General features: G+C 34.9%; 1 protein-coding gene and 2 pseudogenes across 1 annotated transcript; all 3 read right to left on the bottom strand.

Moving 5' to 3' along the window:
- Positions 1–1,167: 1,167 nt before the first annotated feature.
- On the bottom strand, positions 1,168–3,128 carry LOC110419323 ((+)-delta-cadinene synthase isozyme A-like; annotated as a pseudogene).
- Positions 3,129–6,572: 3,444 nt separating this feature from the next.
- On the bottom strand, positions 6,573–8,205 carry LOC110418873 ((+)-delta-cadinene synthase isozyme A-like; annotated as a pseudogene).
- Positions 8,135–18,185, bottom strand: LOC110418995 (amino-terminal region of chorein). The gene is given in 21 exon segments (XM_021431844.2): positions 8,135–8,680; positions 9,207–9,363; positions 9,450–9,481; positions 9,484–9,655; positions 10,277–10,557; positions 10,675–12,013; positions 12,104–12,261; positions 12,372–12,457; positions 12,900–12,967; positions 13,521–13,564; positions 13,955–14,030; positions 14,132–14,211; positions 14,310–14,403; positions 14,548–14,718; positions 14,938–15,000; positions 15,088–15,154; positions 15,993–16,081; positions 16,412–16,466; positions 16,588–16,697; positions 17,574–17,662; positions 17,748–18,185. Coding segments are annotated over 21 exon segments (3,630 nt in total). The 5' UTR covers positions 17,860–18,185; the 3' UTR covers positions 8,135–8,393.
- Positions 18,186–20,066: the final 1,881 nt, after the last annotated feature.

Raw genomic sequence — 20,066 nt, 5'->3', positions numbered from 1 at the left:
AGGTAATATATTTATAGGGTTAGAAAACTATATATTAACACATACACGAAGTTTATATATACCTTAGGAGGACAATTGAGGAAAACATCTCCCCAAAGTTTTATAACATGTCATGTCATGTGGGTCTCTTGAAGGCAAAGGTGAAGGGAGGGGGCAAGTAGGGGCCTCGCCCCACCCTAAAATTTTAAAATATTAAATTTTTTATTTTCGTCTTTCAAATATAAAATTCTGACTTCATCAATGCTTGAAGGGATCTTGAGACCAAACCATTTACTGGTAGCACTGAAGATCCAGAGTGTGCATGATCAGCCGGGCCTATTGTATTTACAGAATAGTGTTGCACTTGAGTTGAGGCCTATTGGGATTTTGAGCTGTACTTCAGTGCAAGGATTACTTAAGGATGCTTGAATGGGTGAAAGCTCTCCACCTTTCTCCTGTAACTTTCCACCCTTTAATACAAATACACTTTCCAAAAAAAAGCTTTTATTTGTTTCTTTTCTTCCAAGATCATGGCTGCAACAATGTGGTCCAAATGAGTTGGCAACTAATTAATGCATCAAAAATATCGATGAGTGGTTCCTATTTTTATTAAGACATGTTGGCTATATTTAAAATTCCCTTGAATAGTTAAAATTTTGAAACTTTATTTTAAATATTTAAAATTCAAAATATATGAAAAAGGTGATGAAATTCATGGAACGAAGAGAATTACGTCTTGATCTACAACTCAAGTTTAATGAACATTTTTCGTTATTAAAAGAAAGGAATATTGGTTTAAAAAAATGTTGAACTATTCAAAAATATTAAAATAAATTATTATTTTTTTATTACATTCAATCAATTTTTTATATTTTTATTTTGAATCAAATAAATTTTTATTTTTAAGAGTTAACAAATTATCATTAATCAAAATATTATTTTTTATTTTATACATAGGTAATGTTTATGTGGAGGCTGAAAATTTTTCATGATCATGTTATTATTGTTGGAACAGGGAAATCATGAAATAGCATTGTCATTAAGAACAGACAAATTGGTTGAATGTTCCAACAGACATGACATTTTGGCTTTTTGTTTCTTTTATTTTCCAACATGAGATTATGTCTCATTCATTTTATTTGAAAATGTCCAACCAGTCACATTATGAGATGTGAACAACTCCACTTCTTATTTATTACGTATCAAATTCTTCTTCAAGTTGGAATGGGATCAATCAGCAACGTGTGTGTATCCATCTCCTTCCTTGTAAAGGAAATCCATCACCCTTGCAAGATTGATCCCATTATGAGATGCAACATGCCCTCTCTCTTGCTCAAACTGCAATACGCAAATTAATTTCTAAATAAATATATAGGTGTGATTGATAAAATGTATGATTTTAGTCTTATTTATGATTGAACTCTATGTTATATTTTAGCATTTAGTTCTTTACCTTGTGTGAAACAATATCGTCCATGAGGCGGGCAATCATTGAAGAAGCTCTAATAATCTTAGGATTGTTAGATGCACAATCAAAGATTTCTCTGGTCACAATGTCTCCCATTCCAACAAAAGATGTGATTGCAACCATGATGTAGCCAGAAGATACTAATCCGTTGGTCATGTACTCCGCCACCGTTGGTACGTAGTTTTCATGGTGCCATTTAGCCTCAACAAAATAAGCTTTAGATAATTGTTTCATCTAGGAAATGACCAAAGCCAAAGAGGGTATATTATCAGCTTTTGTGGTGCCAATAATCTTTATTTATTTCATGAAAATCTTGAATGAGATGGGGATAGTGTGAATTTACTGCTTCTTTCGCACACTGGACACGATATGTTTTTCCTTGCTTTGCCATCACTTCCTCCATTTCTTCTTAAACGTCTAAGAGTGCCTTGTAGAGCAATTTCATGTATGCTGGGAGTTGGTCCATACACTTAATATCCCACCTGAAAATTCAATCAAATTCTAATATTGAAGTTATCAAAAAAGTTAATTGCAATATATTTATATATTGCTGACCTCTCAATTGCATTGGTAAAGAGCTGAAGCTCTTCAAATGTGCCATAAGCATCATATATATCATCAATAGTTGATGCCATGACTATTGCTTTTGTCAATATCTGTCTAGCAAAGGCGTATTGAGGCTCGAAGTACACTCCCAATATCCAAAAGTAACCTTCAACCAATCTATCTCTTGCAAAAGGTAGCTTTCCCTTGAAGTCTAAATCTTTCCACCACCTGAAATAAAACCATTAGCACAACTATAATTTTTTATTATTCAGAAAGCTATTCATACATAAGAATTAAGGAGTTAATCACCTAGAGATCTTGCTTAGCTCTTCCTTGTGCAGATTTTGTACCAAGTTGAAATCCAACTTGGCAAACTTCAGTAGCGTTTTGTCATGTGAACCATCTTCTTGATATATGGAAATGAATCTCCTAGCTTCCAACCTTGGCAATCCTTTACGGATGGGCCATTTTCGGGCACGGGAGACTAGTACTGAAAGGGGACACTGATCTATGCTAGTTTCAGCAAACTCTAGATGAGTGGTGGTGAAAGCAAGTGCTTCTTCCAATATATATTCTCCATGCATACGCATATGAGCAGCTTCGTATAATCCTAGCAAGCCTTTCACTTCACTTTTCAAGGACACCTTGAAGTTTCCTTTGTCATCTTTGAACTTGTTGAATGTTTCTGCGCAATCAAGGGAAAGTATTAAATTCAATACTTAATCAGCATGTAGTAATTAAATGTTCTTGAAATCTCACCAAAATATTACTTTTTCGATTACTTAAATCATTAGAAGATAATCGATTCCCTCACTTGACATTACACATCACCTTATCTTAACCAGATGGAATATTCACATCAACTTTTATTTATTCAACATTTAAAAGGTTTTAAAACAAATTAAGACTTACCACACTGGACATCAAAGCCATGCTCTCTTAGCAATCGAAATCGAAGAGATGTAATGTAGATATCATTGCCATCACTAGTGCAGTCACCATAAACAGTTTCTAAAGCATCTTCTATCTCTTTCTCAAAATGGTAAGCCACAACTAAGCGTTGGACTGCATCGATTAAGTGCAACTTTTGGGATGGTTCATCCATAGGTGTGGTAAGCATTCTCCGTACTTGTTGCTTCAACTCTTCTTGTAGTTGAGTTGTAGCATCCATGTTCTTCGAAAGAGCAAAATTTTGTGAAAGCATAATTTAAAGAGTTATCAAGAGTTTAAATAATTGAAAACCATGTAATTTTTTTCTTTAAAAAAAGGGGAAGTATAGTATACTTTTTCAGGACATGTGAGGAAAAGATCTCCCCATATGCTAGGAGGGAAATTGGCCAAATGACGATTCTCATTGGACTTGGCATTATGATCATCAGAGGAAGTAGAAGCAGGTTTTGAACAAAGTTTCGAGGACATTTCTTTTTTCAATAACTTGTGCAAGTAGTGAGGATCTTTGCACTAGTTGTTGTGTTTATATAGGTTTAAGTGAGTCCTTAATTAATTACAACGGTCAAACAATTATTAATTCTCGATAGGAATGTAAATCGGTTATTGTTATAAGAATACTCGCAAAAATATCTAACTTGATAACATAATAACTTGTGCAAGCAGTAAGTAGACATAAATGGGATCTCAATCAATTACGACGGCCAGCCAAATATTAATTCCCGATCGAATCAACCCAACCACACATGTGCTTTCAAAGACAATGTATCAACTCATTTACAAAACAAAAGCCATTACCATGGCCAGCCAAAGCCCCAATACAAACACAGCCATCAGACAGAAATAACTGGCCAACACAAACACAATGGTCAAAATATTCATATCCCAACCAGTAATAACCCAAGAGATCATCCTGCTGTTTGTGCACTCCAACTTTGGCAAGAGAGCCTCATGCATATGTGTTAATTTGGATCAAAATATCATTGATCTAATAATTTTTTAAACTTAAATCACATGGTTCTCAAAAGCTTAAGTTCAAGTTATTAGTAATGATTGACTTTTATCTTTACATAAGTTTTATCAATTACATACACATCCAATGTGTAATGAAGTATCACATTAAAGCATATACTTGCACATAAAAGTGAAGCAAACAGCAAGGGGCTTCCTGAATTAAAAGCTCTATCTTATTCCTTGCAGGAATTCCAATTAAAAGAGGAAGATATGTTAAGGACTCTTTCCATCACAAAAGTTACAGATTCAAAAGAGAAGAAGGGAAAACCAGCACATGATCAATCCTGATATAGTTCGGTCTCGCACGGAGAAAAACAAGCAACCGGATTTGCAGTTAGCTAAAAAGGCTTTTGGGGTTTGTAAATGTGAGTTTGTCAAATGATTTTTGTTTCCTGGGTTGCCTGGTTATTGTGTATACAGTATTTGCTACACAGGTACATGTTGGTTGATATCTTTGTACAGTGCTTATGATCCTTGTGGTTCAGGATATGGTATGCAGGTGTGAGTCTCTTGTTCTGGCATTAGACTGCACTCAGACATGTATTTATATATTTGTACTATATATGAAAAATAATTTAGTAAACTTTATAATTGGGGATGCATACTTTATCAGTTGCCTTCCAAAAGAGTATGCATGAAAGTAACATCACCCATATCAAACAATGCATTTCATTTAATGTGGCACTAGAATCAACTAAAGTCAAATATGATAATTAATCAGCACCTACTGGCTGGTTGGTTGATTGCCATTTGTTCATTACTGCAGCGTGCTTGGCTTATATGTATCTGCATGCGCAGCCGTGCGGGACAAACTTTTAACACCAGTCCTATCATTGCCAGTATTGCAAGAGTTGTTGATAACAACTAAAACTTAGGGAAATGTCACATTATCATGTACACATGATAATAAAAAAAAATTAATAATGTAATAACTAAAACAAAAACATTTATAAACATTGAAAATTTACTCGAGATTTAAAAAGTTTTAAAACGAGTTTAGGCTTACCACTCTGGACATTAAAACATTGCTCTCTTAACCATCGAAATCAAAGGGATGAATAAATCAATTTTATTATTTATCAATTAGATAAATAAATTATTATATCAATTATTAATTTCATATATATTATTAGACAATATTCACTTGAACTGCTGTTCAACCTTATCAGGCAATATGCAGGATCAGTCAAGGACAAGGAAAACAATCCAAGTCACCCCAAAGAAAAGAATAGATTTTCCATTCTCCATTCAGGGTAATGAAAAATAGATCAGCAGAGCATAGCCTGGAGAATGGGGTCACAATAAATATCCAATTGTATAAATCTCCAACATGCATATATGAAAAACAATTGAGTAAACTTTATAATTGGGGATGCATGCTTTCTCAGTTGCTTTCCAAATGAGTATGCATGAAAGTAGCATCACCCATGGTTTTAATCAACAATCTATTTCTTTAAATAAATGTGGGACTAGAATCAAACAAAATCAAATATGATAAATGACAATCTATGTTTAAAAGACAACTTTGTTAAAGTCGATGTTTCAAGTTTCTATCATATGTGACATAACCAGTAAAAGGAATCAATACTTAGGTTGGTGTTTAGCTATCTTTTGGATGCATTGATTTTGATCAAATTGGATGATTTGATTTTTAGGTGGGAAAATTAATTAATTCATTGACTTTTTTTAAAAAAAAGCCATTTATATTTTTTATTCAGATGAAATTTATAAACTTACGTATGAAAACAGAGATTACGTAAAGTCCCGAGTAGATAAATTGTTCAATCTTTCAAACTAGTTGGAATGAGATGTATCTCAATTTTCAAAAAATTGTGTATTTGAGATTAATATCAATAAGAAATTATAGAAAAGATTCGAAAGTTACATCATGCACTTACTTTCAGAACAAATGAACTTTTCAACTAAATGAATTATTATATTAATAGATTACTTATGTAATTAGTTCAATAAATTGCTTAATTGAAAAATTGAAGTTATTTCCCCAACAATGCAAATATGAATTGAAAATAGCCTGAAAGAATCAATTTTCCTACTTCTCCATTGTTGGCTTCACTTCCTATCTTTAAAACATCATGTGAGTATGCAAGAATGTATAAACCAATTAAAAGCAGGTGCAAAAAGAGAAAAAAAAAAAAAGGATAACAATCAACACATTGTAAAGATTTGCCACATACATAAAACCACCTGAGAACAAATCAACAACTAAGATAACAATCAGTACAACAGTTTTTTGTTATAGAGCTGGAATGAACACTGGTTTGCAGTGAGGTACAAATGCAGTAAGCTAACAGAAAGAACAGAGAGAGGAAGAGCTGAAAAAGAAGACACTGAATTTTCATCAGCACTCCTTAAGCAGTAAAACACTTCAATACACAGTACACAGCATCATGTACTCTTTTGCTACACTCTTACACACTGAAGAAGGCACACTTCATGTCTGTACATGCATAGGCTGCAAGTCATTATCACAAAATAAACAAAAAGCAAACTATAAAAATAACTGACACAAGCATGTGCAAGGGTGCATCAGTGTGAGTCGTGTAAGTCTCAATCTCAACCAATACTTTGTATAGAAGAAGCAGCTCCAAGAGCTAATTCAAAGAGGGACTGGATCAATCAGCAAGGAAGTGATGCCACTTTTTGCAGCTTTGCCAACATATGTGTAACCATCTCCTTCTCTGTAAAGGACATCCATCAACCGTGCAAGGTTGAGACAACGATTGAGGAACTAGTGTTGGCATTTCTGTTGGTTTCAGGAACTCTTTGTTTATATGCTTGTTGAACTCATCGTATGCATCTTGCGCTGATACGCCGTATTGTTCCATGTATCACTCTGTCACTGAGCATTCGTCTTCTCTCCTTTGGTTAAACTGCCATCCATAGAAAAAATTTCTTATGTTTTTAGAAACTCTTAGCGTGGGTAGATAAGCTGCTCATCCTGTCGAAGGCTTGAATTCAGGAAAGTGTTAATAAAAAATTACTGATACTCGAACTCAATACCTCTTATTGCTGAGACGAAGAACTAATTGTTTTGAATTTACCTCTCACTGGTGTATGAAGACATTTTAACACATTAGAAATCAATATCTTTGATCATAGTAGTATACCTTGTGTTCAGCAATGTAATCCATGAACCTGTAAATTATTGTGGAAGCTCTGATGATCTTAGGGTCATTAACTGCCCAATTAAAGGTCTCTTGCTCCCATGCCTACGAACGCTGTGATAGCAAGCATACCATAGCCAGAGGTAGGTAATGCATTAGCCTTATACTCCTCAAATGTTGGTTTGTAATTTCATGCATCCATTTGGCTTCAAGAAGGTAAGCTTGAGCAAGTCGAATCGCCTGGGGCAGGAAAATCCAACAACTATTAATAATATTTCTCGTGTACATGAAATCAATGGGGTAATTGTCGATGATCATACCTCCTTTTCTGCATACCCAACACCGTATTGTTTCCCTTGCACCAACAGTCGTTCCATTTCTTCATAAACATCGAACAGTGACTTATAGCTTCTCTTCATGTAATCTGGGAGTTGATCCATGCATTTAATATCCCAACTGAAACACATTTTAAAGGTTAATTACACGCCTAATAATACTCGTTGAGGATCATTAATTTATTACTTGTTGAAATGGATCTGATCACCTTTCAATTGCATCTGTATAGAGTGTGAGCTCACCATACGTTCTATATGATGCCATGGCTATTACTTTGGTCAACATCCATCTACCTAGAGAGTTTTTTGGGGCTCAAAGTACACTCCCATGATCCAACAATAACCTTCAACCACTCTTTATCTCTTGCAAATGGTAGTTTTCTTGTAAAGTCTGTATCTTTCCACCACCTAAAACATCATACCCCCATTAGCACAATTAACCTTCACCTGTCAAAGGCTGCCTAATTGAGCCTGCACTACCAATGTCCAATGGTTGGTTGGTTGATTGCAAATCATCCTTTGTTCCAAAGTGCCGCGATTATATGTATGTAAATGAGTATGCATATCAATCATAGATTGTATGAACACCCAAACATGTAATTCATTGATTGGTACATAATTTTTCCTCTCAAAAAAAAAAAGTTCGAACCCCTTTTTCCTCAAAAATAAAAAAAAAATTCATAGGTTGTAAGAAAAAATTACAAATCCAGGTATAATCTGATGAACAAAAGGTCATTCATTACCAATATCACGGGTTATTGATAACAATTAAAACTTGGGAAAATGTCATTTTTGTAAGATACAAAATTTGAGAGATTACACCAAAGAACAGCTTTCTTTTATGCCAACTCAGCACATACACTCAGACATCTATTTATATATTTGTACTATATACAGAAAAGAATTGAGTAAACTATATAACTGGGGATGCTTTCTGTCCCAAAATTTTACAATAAAGAATGAGAAGAGAACAGCTAATCACATTTGTCCCCGCAATTGCACCAGTAAACTCTGCATACTATCCAGTTTCTGTCTCAGTTCTTCAATATTTGTAAGCTTCTTCTCAGAAGATTCTGAATTAGAAATTTCAGCAAGAATAGTAGCACACTTGGTCTGTGAATCCAAAACTACCTCCTCAAGCAAAGCCACAGTTGACAGCTGGTTGACATTAATCTCTTTTGATGAAGGAGATAGCCCAATACTTCCAGCACTGCTGCCTCGGCCAAGCTTATCTGATGAGAAAATCTTGTCAAAACCCTCAGTTCCTGCAAGGCATCAACTTATACGTTATGAACCACACACCGAGGAAAATAGTAAGCAACAAGAGTGGAGAGAGCCAGGCGGCGAAAGAAAAAGAAGGGATATCAATTTTAGATTGGATATAAATCATTATATTTGATGTGGATGACAATAAGGTTAAAGAAAGTAAAGAATACCTTCCAAGAAAACTGAATTACAGTGTTGACTTGGTGTTGAACTGGTTTAGGAACCTTATTTAAGCTAGAATACATATTATTAAAACATATTCTATGTTTCCTTAAGGTATAAGGTAAGTCGTCAGTTCTATTCCACTCTATGTTCACCATTCTGTTCATGTAATACTTGTGCGTCTCCAGTACATTAAGATCCTGAACAGCACTTGTGATCGGAAGCAAAAGTTTCCATTACCAGGACCTCGGCAACAAACCCCAATCTGCTTACTCTTTAAGTCTTCTATCTTCCCAACTCATACAAAAGGTTTGTAGTATGTAACTTTTAACTAAAGAAATAACTTTGCTAAATCAAACTTACCAAGGTTGCTAAGTTTATCTATGGCTTCCTTGCCAAGCGATTTTTCCAGCTTGAGCAGCCGCAAGACTCCAGCAGCTATACGACCCATTGAATCAACTTCAGATTTGCACAGGAAAGCAAGGTGCTGGAGTTCATCCTTGGTTACAATGGCCTCAATCTACAGAGTGAAAAACCTTAATTATGAGTGATTGACCAAAATTATTTTGACTGTAATCAACTTCTTCAAAAATTAGATCTCATTACCGGTTGTTTGACAGAAAATTTCAAGTTTTCCACACCCAGTTGATCATTTCGTTCTCAATATTATCTTCTGACATCACCATACGAACTTCAACATTTATCCCTCCTATTGCCTCAAAACTTTCTTTGAAGCCATTTGCAGGTGATACATCTTGAAGAATGCCCCTCTGAGCTTGAGGCTTCAAGGTCTGCAAGCCTTCCACACTGACCTACAAGGATTTTCACATTTTAGGAAGTTATTACAAGGAAGGCAGAAACATTACATTCACATGAAAATGAGCTCACTGCTGCATGGACCAAGGCACTTGTGTCCTAAATTGACACATAAATAGGAACTAAATAAACCAAAATTTCTAATTCCCACCATGCCTTTGCTGAAAAGGATACTGTGCCATACCCAACAATTCTGAACCAGAAAGAATTTCTAATGCCAATGCAATGAGAAATGAGAATGGACACCATATTCTACAAAGTTTAAAAAAACTACACTTTGCTTAGCTTTTAAGTCTTAACACCGTCCCACCCCACCCCAATTAAACAGATATAGAAATAAATTAAAGATAAAACCCAAAAGGTCCAATCTTTCACCCCTCCTGCCATCATAGGACAAGCTCCAGGGCCGGACCCTCCAATAACCTCCCAACCCTATGAAAAACCTCACCCTAGACACCACCTAGGCCAGTATACATGCTTTTTAACACTCAAAACAAAATGCAGAGAAACATCAACAGTCCAGTGTTGCTCAAATATAATACTATTAGTTCTAATAACTTCTAAGCCAATAAAATACCATTAGAAGGGCCTGACAAGAGAAGTAAAGCAATTCTTACTGTGACCAACTCCACTGGGTATCTCTGCATTACATGTGAAATCCCTTTTCCATTAGGTACATCCTTTGGACTTTTCGCTTTTACTTGCAAACTGCGGAAAGTCGTGTGCCAACACCTCTGCTCTCTGCCCGAGACTTCTTTGTCAAACCACCACCTTTCAGCCATCTCTTGCACACCTTCAAGAGCAAATAACCAGTCTTGTAACTCAATGGATACATCTACATCATCTGGCATTCCCAGGTGCAAAAACATATCATCTTTCACCCCTCCCAAGGTTCCACCTATACAAAATTTAAGACAATTACAGCTAAATTACATGAGTAAATGCCAAAGGAAAGCTTTACTGCTGCTTATAAAGAGAAACGAACTAACTCAAAAATATAGATTATGTCCCATACCATTCTCAAGATCATTACCAATGAAAGCTGAAGGTTTTAAAAGTTTTGACAGTGGCCCAGATGATACATTCTCTAAGCCTTTAGAAAGCTCCACACTGGGACCACCATCAGGCCCGATAATTCCAAATCGATGTAACAGAGCTTCAGTATAAGTCATTCCTCCACCTAAGCGCACACCTGATATACAAGCTGACACACTTAAACTATGACACTCTTTGTCCCGCTCATCAAAAGGAATGACATGCACAATGCTTATGTCCAAAAATGGAATTAGTGATGCTTTTCCATTTGATTGGTGCGTCTGTTTGTTGTGTATCCAAAAAACAGCTTTTAATGGAGAAAGTCCGTTCCCAGTTACCAAAGAACCATTTTCAACTGAATCTAACAGTGTTTCGTTCTTGTGTACAAGGTTTCCCTCAGTGTCTAAACAGTCCACCTGAACACTCTCCCAACACAAAGTGGATGAAACAGCAATAGCACCACCAAGAGTTCTGTGAGTGACTTTAAGGAACAGAGCATTCCCGATAAACTGAACCAGAGGCATGCCCTGGATATCAAAGGACGATGATTCAAGAAAACTAAGCTGAAGGACATTTACTGTTAAACTTACAGCAGTATCACTAGGAACTTTCTCCATCAACCTTCCACCCAAAGACTCATCCCTATTTCTCTTTGGTCTTTTGTTCTTCCCCACCACCGCAATCTTTTCACTAACTCTACCAATATATGCATAGAGATCCAAGACAAAAAACAACTGCTCAACTGATGTATTGGACATAAATTGTTGACAAGCAACCCCTATTCTGACAACACCACCAGGAGGAGGCACAACTGTTAATGGGTTTCCATCAGCAGACGCCATAGCTAACTCAATAGAAGCATCTTTCAGCTCAACACACCTCCACAAGCCTGACGACCAGCCAAGAGAGCTTTTATCTCCAAGCAAGCTAGAAGCTGTTTCCAAAGACAAACTAAGTTGTGAAGCTCCAGCAGTCCACTTCTTCTGGCTAGCATCAATAGGTTGACCCTCCCAGAGAGAGAAACAAGCAGGATCCTTCTCCAGGTTCAGTAGCTTGAGTTTCAGTGATGGTGACTCACAGAAAAACAACTTTTCAATGTGAAGCCTAGCTCCAGCAAACGACTTTTGCATGATATGGTTCTCTCCACCACCAGGATTATCCAATTTGCTTGTGTCCAGAGGAACACTAATATCTAATTCCTTGAGAGTGAATACAAGGGAATTCACTGAAGAATCTGGTAAAATAGCACCAGGATTGACAACTATTCCATCAGCTAAGAAGGAAGATATCCGCAAACAAGATTCTTCCTGAAGATGAATCTGAACAATGAATGGTAAAATGAGCATGAGAAGGGAAAGTTGATATAATTGGTTGAAAAGGAATTGTGTATCAAAATTATAAAATTATACCATAAGAGGCTGGCACCCAATTACAGTTTGTGAAGCAAAAGACGGAGGGAGTGGAGAGGGCTTGACTTGAAGAGAGTGGAGGCAGATTAAAGGAACACCCAGAGTTAACTGCCATTGCTGCTCACCCAGAGGATATATTGGAGGGCAAAAATTCTTACCTGATAAACCAAGAAAGAGAATAGTAACCTATATTATAACCTGATTATGTGTACATCCACATAATGAAATTTATTTTTCGACATAGTACAAAATAATAATTAACTGATACCAAAGTCAGGAATGTGAAGACAAGAATCAGAGACAGCCTTCATAGATGGTTGCACTAAAGTACAAGGCGGGTGTGAAAAGGTATCCCTGCATCACACCTCTGACATGTTAAATTCCACTTAAACAGTAATACAGCCAAAATGAAGATAACTAGGTGAGAAAAGCAAGATGACTCCAAGTGATTCACATGTACAGTCATGTATCATATACAGGAGAATATTTCCAAACATTCAAAAATTTGGACTAAGCTTATGGAAAATTTTGCGTAGGGAAATGAAAATCAATATTTCTGCAGAAAAAAAGTTGAACTCTTGATTGGATAGTATGTACATAGCCAAAACATTGAGATTTGTTCCACAAAATTAAATTAATCAAATTATCAGGTGATTGTACCCAAAAAGACAAGGAAAGCCACATTCACAAATGCTTAAACCTTCAAACATGACAAAAGCAATAATTGAACTTGACATAGCCGGTCTGAAATCACCACAACCAAAGCTTCAGAAAAGTAAAATATAACAATATTTACCTTAAAAACAGCCCACCGATCATAACCTTGGACAAATTACGAGCATTTTCTCCATCAGAGACACTGGCCTGCAGGAACAGAACATCGTAACATGAGATTTGGTACATCCCAGCATAACATGACTGTACCAACAGTCTTGCAAGTGCATGAAAGAAATATTATGATGCCCAACCATTTTCAAATAAAATGAAGAACTTTAGAGAGCAGACTATGCAAAGTAAAGGATACATCATAATCACAGCTGGAAACTAAGGAGCAATTAGAAGTTACTAATATAAAAGTTCATTAGACAATATTTGGGATCTTGGATTGTTTTTAAATCAAATTAACTGAGAAGCCATCAATCACCATGAAAGCATTATCATAAAACAAGACAATATTGTATAATTTAATTTCAACTTTTCACATAAAGATTGAGCATGGTTGTCTTCTATGTTGGACTTTATAAAATACAATCATACAGTTGCTTATTTTCTCTACGTCCTAAAATCTAATTAACATTCTTATCATCATACTAGAATTCTCCAGCAGAAACATAAAAAAGATAGATCCACAAAACCAGAATTTGATCAGGAAAATGAATTGATATTAAGTTCTATATTAAGTATCATAGGAAAATACCCGAGAAAAGAGGAGTGACTGCATCAAAAGTTCGAGCTGGAACTCTGCAAGTAAATTCAACCGTTGGAATATGTTCTAACAAAATGATGAGCAGTGTGCTTGAATGGAGGAGTAGAAGAGGGAAGAGCGAAAGAGAGTAAACAGTTTAATCTACCCTGTGTGTAATCTATTAATGGAAAAATGCAATGGTAACAAGGCTTACACTTCTTACTTTACTCTCCTCCCCACTCCCAACAACATAGATACTAATTTACTCAGTCTACACTCCTCACCTTTCCACCATTTACTCTACTCTGTTTTACCTTCAATCTTCCAAACACAATGGAGGTCTAAGAGAATGTATACACTACTCTAAAATAAACACATAAGAACTGCTTATTAAAATATAACTCTGTCTATGTGTGTAAAAGGAAACAACTAAAACATAAACAAACCAGTGTCCTTGATGCAAAGAAATATGTGGTCCACAACAACAGAAACTAGAGAGCATCCTGCAGCTTCAACGGATCCCTGTCAGGTCAGAGAGAGAGAACTCAGTAAAAATTATCCATAACAAGTTAAAAGAAGATGGTAGAAATATCAAACAAATGATGGTAGACAAAATTTAAAACCTGCTGTGCTTTTAGATCCACATCTCCTCTATTTAGACATACATAAAATCCAGTCAAGAAGCGGAGAAGAGCTCGGAGCCCTGCTCATGTGGTTAAACCACAATTACATGCTGTGTTAGCATTATATATTTAATACATATGGCGAAACAAGCAGATAGAAAATAGGCAACTTTATTACCTGGTTCACTTAACGCAGGACAAACAGCCTCTGTAACATGTAACTGAACCTCAAGGCCTAGTGGACTGTTTAATTCTGTCCTCTGCACTGTGATCTAAAGGAAAATGTTGGAGTTTAAATGTCAGAGTACAAGACATCCTGAAAACAAAAAAAAAAAAAAAAATCTCTACCACCACATAACAGTCTAAAATGACATAAAGTTCATCAAAAATTAATTGAAAAGAATAATCTGCATTACATAAGCCTCTCCTGATATGCCTTCAAGAAAACGTTCTCCACCAAAGAAAACTCGCTTTGCGCCATCATCATCTCTATGAGTTGCTCCCTCTTGAGAACGTGCTAAATTAGCATCACTGAACATATCAGGATGAGGTAGGAGATCAATAGATAGAGATTCCCATTCAAGTTTCTGAAACGAAAAGAAGTTAGCGTCATTAGAAACTAAGCCGACACATGCAACATATTTACTCATTCTGACAGAAACCAAGGACACAGGTAGACCAAAAGGACAAACATAAAGCAGTGCACAGAAGGAATGTGCATGCCAGTATGTGCACATGCATAGTAGGAAGAGAGGGAATCACAAGTCTGTTTCGTTTGAGGAAGGAATGTTTATGTGAAACGTTACCTTAAAAACATATATGAACTTTTTGTTTGAGGAGAAATCCCGTGCTTCCTTAAGATTTACAACCTGCCAAAAACAATTTGTTCAAATGTTCACTGTTACATAAGAAAACAGTTAACAAGATTATGACACAATAAAACACAATTAAAGTACCTGCCAATTTTCATTAGTGGTATATAGTAAAATGTTGCGCATGGTGATAGATGCCATAGGTGATGCCCTGAAAAAATGATAAACATGAGTAAGAAAAGCAGCAAGGTAAGAGTTCCATACAAGTTTCATTGACAGCCAAAGAACTTTGTCACTTGAACAAAGTATCCTCTTGTAGTGCACAAACAAGGGCAGAATGAAAGAAGATATTTTAGTAATTCGTATAGAAAGAATGCAAATATTGAAAGCCTTCATTAAGATCTACAAAACCATTAAAAAGAAAGTGTAGAGCATTATCAGGTTCCCCCAAAATAGATATGGAATAAACAATGATCTCATGCAAAGATGTAAAATCTTCATAAGTTTCCCTCCTCTACCAATGATGATGTTTCTTACTTATTTGGATATAATGCACTGAAGTCTTGCAAGGATCTGATGTTTAGAAATGACCAAATGTCAGACAAAGCAATTTCAAAAACTCTAGAGACAACACATAGCTATATGCATCTTTGATTAGAATTTTCTAGTATCGAACAAAACATTTTTCAACAATACCTAGGGAATCATTTGCTTGTAAAATGATTATATACAGTTAAAAGAAATGTATAAACATAAGATATGAGTAAACTTAGAAGAAAAAGGGGCACTCCAATTATACTACAATGTCCTTTTTGGACATATTTCTACAAGTTCTTTGTAAGTTAAGTTAAGTTATATTATAATCGTCACTACAAGGGTCAGGCACAAAAGGAGATGAGTCTATCTCTGAGAAGAAGAGTCTAATGATCAAAGCAACCAAGCAAAACAAGTTAAGAAACCATTAGATTGTATATATATATATATATATATCTACTGGCCATGCAAGCAACCAGAAAGTTTATGACCAAGCTGAAAATAAAACAACATACCAAGCAGCCCCCCCTTTGCCACGAGCACCACCACGAGTTTCAAGTAGAAGATTGACTGTCTGAACCTGTAGAGTCATTCCGTCTGCAATCTGAAAATAATAAAAGGTCAATACATGAAGTAAATATTCCGTGTCTAAACCTTTGTCAATGTTGCTAATGACATGCATAAAATGACATGCATAAACCAGTCATTCAACCAATTAAAGAATTTTGTATATTTATGTGCTGGAATTTATTTTCTCTTATTTAATGTTAGCTTAAGATCTAATTGAAGTCCAACATTGTAGTAGGCAACAGCAACCTGCAGACAAAGTACAGGCACTACAAAAGTGCTAACCTTATAGTGTTTAAATCAATAAATGATTTAATATTCTAAGGCAAAATACTTATCTACAACCTTACCAAAGATAGTATCTAACCTTGTCGGCAAACCCATAACCACTACCCTTCCCTGAGCTGGTGGATGATTGAGTGCTGTAAGCACAGAAGCAGATACAAGTTGCTTTAACAAACAGTACACAATTCCAAATGACAAATTTACAAATATGATTCTAATTGTCAAACATAACATTGAGCAACGGTGAATCTACATTACCTGCTTGAGCTCCTAGAAGAATCAGCATCCGGATTTTCCTCCAGAACCAAATCAAGCCTATCGATTTGCACAATAATTGGCTCAATTTGTACATTACTGACATAGGGGAGCTACAAGAGAAAAATAATTAATTTAGAGAAAATGATCAGTTCAAGAAAACAGAATCAAAACCAGTTCAAATGCTCAGAGGCAAATACAAAATGGATGACAATTTCAACCTTATATTCCTATTGTTCCAGTTTGCAAATTATTTTTTCACATATAGTTTGAGTTGAACAAGAGAAGCTGAATTTTCCATTTAAAAGAATAAAGAAAACATAGAAAAATACAAAACTGAAAAGTAATTAAGCTGATTTTTCATTGTCTTTTTCTAGGAACTACATACAGTCTTAAATAAAGCACAGTGGTGCAATATAATTCAGATAGTTGACACCATATAGTGAGAATGCGTAGTAGTAGTAGCAGCAGCAACAGCAGTAGTAGTTGATGCTGTCATCATCTATCTAGAAACTCAATAGCTCGTGGGAAGAAAATATCAGCTAAATTAAGGATCAGCATGCATTTGCAATGTCTAAAAGATGTAAGGAAATGAACATTCAATTTATTATCTTCTTACCCCCTGATTATGAACCAAATCAAAATTAAATGTAAAACAGCAAATCCAAAACTAATTACCGATTATCTCAAAATCCATCCTAACCCAACAGTAGGAAATATTAAACTCATTCTCCAATTCATAGTAGCTAAAGGCAAATAAAATTATTAAAAACCTCATAATTTCCCACTAAATTGTCTCCATATATAATCAAAAAGACATTTTCACATTAACATATGCTGAAATCTAATCAATTCCCTAACTTTACATCTCGAACTCTTTATAAATTCCAAATCAACAATACAAATTCTAAAAATAATAATCATCGATTTCTCAATTCAAAATCCAAAAAAAGAGGTTAAAAAATCAATAATAAACAATAGAAACTCACAATTATCTCCAATTTCCCAACTTTTGCCGTCATCACATTCAAAGCAGGGGGCAATCCCATACTCGCATGCAACGCATCGCCATTGATATCTATCAAATCCAGAGAAAAAAAAAAAGAGTTAAGTAACAGGAATTGGAAGCTTAACTTTAGATCCAAGATAAAAAAACTCATTACCTAAATTAGAAAGTTGAACGGTACGGCCTTGTAATTTGAACTGATCTCTTGAGAAAGATTTAAGCCAGTACTTCAAAGTGTACTCCAATGCTCGAGCTAAAATCGACTCCATTTTGAGATTTAAAAAACTAAAAAAAAAAAAAAGAAAACCTTTCAAAAAGTTGTTCGGAACCTTTCAACAAAGCTCGTTCAGACTGAGAATTTCATGCAAAAATTGGAAGAAAATTCGAAAAATGTGGGGCGAAAAACCCTAATTTCAGAGGGGTTTTAAGATTAAAGGTCGGATTTTCTTTATTTTATTTGGGTTTTTTTCAGCTGGCGAGGGGAATCTTAGAACACAGAAAAGAAAGGGAGCAGAAGAGAGGTGGCACGTGCGATTCGTGGGTGGGCACGTGCGAAAGATGGGCTCCTGACAGGCGCGTTGGATCTTGGGGCTGTGTCAGGGGGTGGATTTGTCGGTTTGTCTGAAGTTGTCTTAAGCAATCAAAGTATATAAATATAAAATTAAAAAAATAATATATATTAGTATGAAAAGTAAAGGAAAAAATATTTTTTATTTTTTGAATATTTTATAAAATAAAAATTATTTTCTTTTCTTCTTTACTTTTGAGTGTTAAAATTTAATGTATACTATTGTCTCGAACTCAAGTTGTTGATCCAAAAAATATAATTATTAAATAAAAAAATATTTATTTTTATTTTTGATTGATATACTATTCATGACATTTAATATTTTTAATTTTTATTTATTTAAATTACTTAATTTGTTTATTCTTTATTTATATAGAATATAGTGTTTGATTATTGGTTTTATTTGGGGTGTTAAAAGTTATGTTAACCCATGTGAATGATTCCACATTTGCTATCACTTTTTTGACAATATGTGATAAGCCTAAATGTAAGGCACAAGATAAGGAAGTGAAGAATGAATGTGAAATGACTTTGATTTTGAGGTTTTGTGTAGAAATTATAGCACCCAAAACTCATTGACATGTTTTGGATGGAAGGCTTTGGTTCATTTATGATACCTTTGGAGGGCTTTGTGAGGGAGATATGTACAAACCATTTTGTTGGTTAACAATAATTCTTTTGGGCCAACACAGCTGGTTTCCAGTTTCTAGGTCATTTTTTCTTCCAAGTTGGGAGGCAAGAAACCCAAAGATTCAAACTCATTTCCATGTGGGATTTCTCTTCAATATAATTGAGATCAAATTACATAAAATCTTTTAGCAAAATGGGTTCTCATCAAATAAGTGTGGAATGATACATGATTATGTCCTTACGATCACCGATGAAGTCAAAGTGATAATAAACAGTAACAATCGTCACATCTTAATTTTTAATTTTTTTATTATTATATACATAAAATTTAAAATATATAATATAATTATCCTTTAATCATCTCATATAAATTTTCGAATCTATTACTATTTATAATCTTAACTTTACCTCAACTCACATCCACTTATGCTCACAATTAATGTTCCCATGGGATGGCTAGGGTTTGTTGAGTCAAGCCTAAGTTGTTTACACATGTGCTTCATAGTAGTGAAAAGTTTTGACTGTTAGGTCATTCACATTCATTGCTAGTGCCTAATAAGATGAAGGTTAGAGAAGAAGCAAAGCTAAAGGCATGGGTTCCCCTACATTGTTGGGTTGTCACCAACCTTTTCCTTTAACTTTCATGGATGTTAGTAATTTCATCCACATGGAATTTGTGCATTGATCCTAGCTAGTAGGGTTGCCTTTCTCTATGTATAGGAAAATCAGTCTTCCATTAATAAAGAGATAGTTATTGAAGTGTTCATGTGGAATCATCAAATACTATTAATTATACTATATAATTAATTGCTCTCTTATTCTAATGTAATAAATGAATCGATGGAAAGAAAATCATAATGGAATTTATTTTTTAAAGAAAACAAATCAAAAAGATTTTTTTTTAATGAAAATCAATTGACTTAAAAGATTTTCAACCTCTCATTTTTATTTAAAGTGTTGTTCGCACAACAAGATGACGTTGTGAAGAGCTCCCCACACTACTCTTCATGTTTAACCCTTAAGTCCTAAACCTCACACCACACCTAATGTAGCTCCCCACACTACTCTCCATGTCCAACAACTAACAAAACTCTCCAAAATACTTTTCATGTTTAAATCCTAAACCCTAAACTTCAAACAACACTTAAAAACTACACCTTAAACTTAGAGGCACAATGGCGTGAGACGCACTGAAGACAACAATGAGACATGTAATGACTCGAACTTGCAAGGAGAAAGAAAAGAAGGCTTTTACTAATTGTGTCACTTCTTTTAGAA

Source organism: Theobroma umbraticum, unplaced genomic scaffold, assembly GCF_002168275.2.
Source record: "Theobroma umbraticum cultivar Fairchild unplaced genomic scaffold, ASM216827v3 scaffold_67.0, whole genome shotgun sequence".
Classification (NCBI taxonomy): Eukaryota; Viridiplantae; Streptophyta; class Magnoliopsida; order Malvales; family Malvaceae; genus Theobroma; species Theobroma umbraticum.
The sequence above is the reverse complement of the archived record's forward strand: the minus strand, read 5'-3'. Positions and strand labels throughout refer to the sequence as shown.